At 35.1% G+C, this 3,750-nt stretch overlaps 1 protein-coding gene across 1 annotated transcript; it reads right to left on the bottom strand.

Moving 5' to 3' along the window:
- Window positions 1-1,301: 1,301 nt before the first annotated feature.
- On the bottom strand, window positions 1,302-2,584 carry LOC126766060 (uncharacterized). The gene is made up of 2 exons (XM_050483760.1): window positions 2,576-2,584; window positions 1,302-2,480 (listed from the first exon to the last, which is right to left on the bottom strand). Exons 1-2 carry the CDS (start codon window positions 2,582-2,584, stop codon window positions 1,752-1,754), a joined length of 738 nt encoding a protein of 245 aa, XP_050339717.1. The 3' UTR covers window positions 1,302-1,751.
- Between the last annotated feature and the right edge of the window lie 1,166 nt (window positions 2,585-3,750).

Genomic DNA, 3,750 nt, shown 5'->3' with positions numbered 1-3,750 from the left:
TACAATTCGCACGTCAACAATTCGACCATCAACATATTCTACACTGCGTCGCGTCAACATACGATTTTTCCGATTATTCACCGATCCTGAGTGCTACGTTAATTCGAGTCACCAGAGCTATGTACGTCAAGCCATCGATCCATCAGTAACCACCGGGCTACTTTTGCAAAAAACATTATTTCACGGTTCTGAAACTGGACACCGTCTCTTCTATTGCTAATCTAGTGCATATATTTATATTCGGCATTTATATTATAAGTTTCATGTTTCTTACCTGCTCAATAAAAAGGAATTTAAACATAAATTGCACTTGCAGTGTTTTATTAACAAAGTGGTGGTGTGTGAATAATTTTAAATCAACTACACTAAACACGCTGAAATAATATGGTCGATTTATTCTGGGCGCACTTTATCTACTAACCAAATCAAAATATGCGCATGTGGCAACCCTCGTTTTTGCCATTCTACAGAATAAAGCCAGCAACGTGTTTCGCCAAATACTGAATGATGTGTAATTAAATTTATTAAAGATTTTATTTTTTGTTTGAACACGCGTGTTGTGATATCGTGACGATGCATCGACGTTTGACCTGGCAACAACAAATTTTTAACTTCATCCCAGTTTGGATTACATGTAAATGTGATGAAAAGATCTGGCTGACCGTAAGTACGTACATAAGTCATGGCGTCTTGAATATATTCTTGCATATGGCGCGGCCTACCAGTATATGATGATGGAAGAATATATGTGGTGCCGATATTGTTAATGTTATTTGTTCCATCTACGTTACCAATAATGGCGTCACGCAAATGAACGTACGTACTCCTCAGAACGAAGTTTTGCTTGATTAAACTTAATGTATCGTAATCTCTCACTTTCAATTTTCGCATACATATCGACAACATACTGATGAAATAGCTGTCGGCATCGGAGAATGTTATTATCTTCATTAGCACGAATCATCAACCGGTATGCATAGAAGTTCATTGCACTAACTTATGATAGGGATGTCGGAAATGGAAAAAATATCGATATACATGTATTGTATCGGTCATTTTTGAATATATCAATATCGACGTTTATATTTTTATTTAAAAATATCGATATATCGGTATGATATGACAAAAAAAATATTTGGCCTAATCTGCTTTAATCATCTTACCTTACTAGATAAATACTAACCAATAGACATAATTTTTAATAAATCAAGAACAACAATTAAAACATTAATTATTTATTAATCAAACCAATATTTATCTGATACAGACATAAAAAAAACTCTTGGATTTACGTGCTCGGCTGTAAGCCAACTTCTATTATTGGGTACTGCGAGATTCACAGCAGATGCCACTCTCTCCGAGGAAACCGAGGACGCAGGCGATATCAAATACTTTAGAGCTATGTCGGAAAGGACTGGGGTAAAATGACGACAATCAAACCAGAATTTTGTTGGATTCTCTTTTCTGGGTATTATAGGCTGATCTAGATATTGCTTTAGTTCGCTAGGCATGCCATCACTGGTTGAAGTTGAAAGTAAAGAGTTTGCTGAAGCTGCAGCAATATCTATCATAATTTTTCATGTCCGGACCACAACGACGGCGAAGAATTTTTGGAATTTGGAATTATGGTAGTGCGAGTTGGTCTGAGTTCAGGCGAAAGTTGTCCTCTACGTCTATGTTCTAAACGTATTTCTTTTGACAGTTCGGTTATTGCAGTGGAAACAGCTAGCGCTGAACTAAAATGAATACGCTTAAAGCGTGGGTTTAAAATTGTTGCTTTGGCCAGATGTATGTAAATGTCGCTCTGGTGGTTCTAGTTTTGCAATAACTAAATTTAGCAAACTCTTCTGAACAGCAATACCAAATTCGGTGAAAGGTTTTACTTGTTCAAGGCCTCTCTGAAGTAAGTTTGCAATGGGAATCACCAAACTTGAAGTCACGTACTGATCGCCGCTAATTTCTTCAGTAGCTTGCTTAAATGGGGTAAGCAATATTATCAGATCTCGTATGACACCTAACTCTGAAGAAGTTATCATATCAGGTGCGTTCCGCCTGGTTGCCAAAATCTTAGCCACAATAGCTGATAATGTATTGAATCTTTCCAACATATCAAGACAAGAATTCCACCTTGTGCTTACTGATTGTATAAGTGTTAATTCTTCTCCCTCTTTCTTTTGTCCCTTTTGTTCTCTTCGCAAATCATCCATTGCGTTCACAGATTGTTTGAAATATGTTACAATGGCTTTGACCCGATTGGAAATTTGAAGAACTGGTGCATTATCTCTTGTTACGCCATCCACTATTAAACTCAACAAATGTGCCATGCAAGGAATTCTTTTTCCATCTTCCAAAAATTTCTTCACTGCAGCAACCATGTTAGCACCACCATCAGTGGTAATTGATAAGATGCAACCCTTTTCCATTGAAAACTCATCGGTAATATTTTCAAAGCATTCTTTTATATAATCAGCAGTGTGTGCCTACAGGAAAGAAGACCAATATTAGTCCACTTTATGAAATTTTTTATAACTAACGATTTTTTTTATTTGATGCATTTATTTTATACTTTACTTACCTGATACATTCTTCGTGCTGTCAATGCCACCATCTCATGTTCAGATTCAGGAGTGCAGTTATTTGCTGTGTTAAGAAAATGCGCTGTTACATACTACGATGAAACTTCGTGTCGAGTTCATGAGAGTTAATGTATCACTTGTTAAAGCAATATTATTTATCTCACTTAATTTTCGTTTTACAATGGCTTTGGTAGTGGCATATCGTTGTTCCATTAAGCCAGTTATCTGTAAAGAGAAATAAATAATAAAATAACATTTAAAAATAAAAAAGATTATATAACAATTTTATGTTGTTGTTGTTGTTGTAACGGCAGAAATTCTGCCGAGTTGACAGTCCTTGGCCGGATAAAAATGCGGGTCCGTTCCGGTTTCGTAGACTTAAACTTCACTTGTTGTATTTGAGAAAAAAGATATAAAAACTGTTTTATTTCATCGTGGGATGGCGCACTGTTGTTTTCCGTATTCTGTTTTTCACTACTATGTTGTAAAAAAGATTACTTTTATTAAAGCCAACACTTGTACTTATTATTTATTGAAGCTAATTTTTGAACACTTGCACTCTTCTTGGCGTCTGAACAATAAGTGACGCTTCTAGAAACTACGAATTAAGTATTCAGTTGAAACTGTGAATTTCTAAGAAGAATAATTGATGAACAGTGAGCCCATAATCCTTTGGTAAAAAACGCGGGAAAAGATGTTTCTTTTTCTCCTCTTTCGCCTATTGAGTGAAGTTGGGGCGGTTGATATTCCTCTGCATTACGCTTCTATTACTTTATGTAATTTGTGGGAGTAATGCAGAGTAGTATTTGTTTGGATTAAACTTCTTCTTGTTATAAAAAAGAATTTAGAATTTTTTGATCATAAAAATATCGTTTTTATACCTTTTCAATACTTATAATATTATATCGATACCTCGATATATCGAAACAATAAATATCGCTCAAAAATATTGTCACATTGAAAAAATTATATCGATATATCGATGTATCGATATTTTTTCGACAACCCTAGCCCATGAAGTAAATTTGTAAGAATTTTGGATCGGCATTGGAAGCAATGTACCTATGTGGTGGTACACTTGACCTTGAATCTTGAATGTAGATTCAAAATTGCGACCATATTCATTATGAACAATTTTTGTTGCTCCAAAAGAGGTCATTTGGAAGCAAGAATT

Source organism: Bactrocera neohumeralis, unplaced genomic scaffold (assembly GCF_024586455.1).
Source record: "Bactrocera neohumeralis isolate Rockhampton unplaced genomic scaffold, APGP_CSIRO_Bneo_wtdbg2-racon-allhic-juicebox.fasta_v2 cluster11, whole genome shotgun sequence".
Taxonomy (NCBI): Eukaryota; Metazoa; Arthropoda; class Insecta; order Diptera; family Tephritidae; genus Bactrocera; species Bactrocera neohumeralis.
Note: the sequence above shows the minus strand (reverse complement) of the source record. Positions and strands in the feature narration are given on the sequence as shown.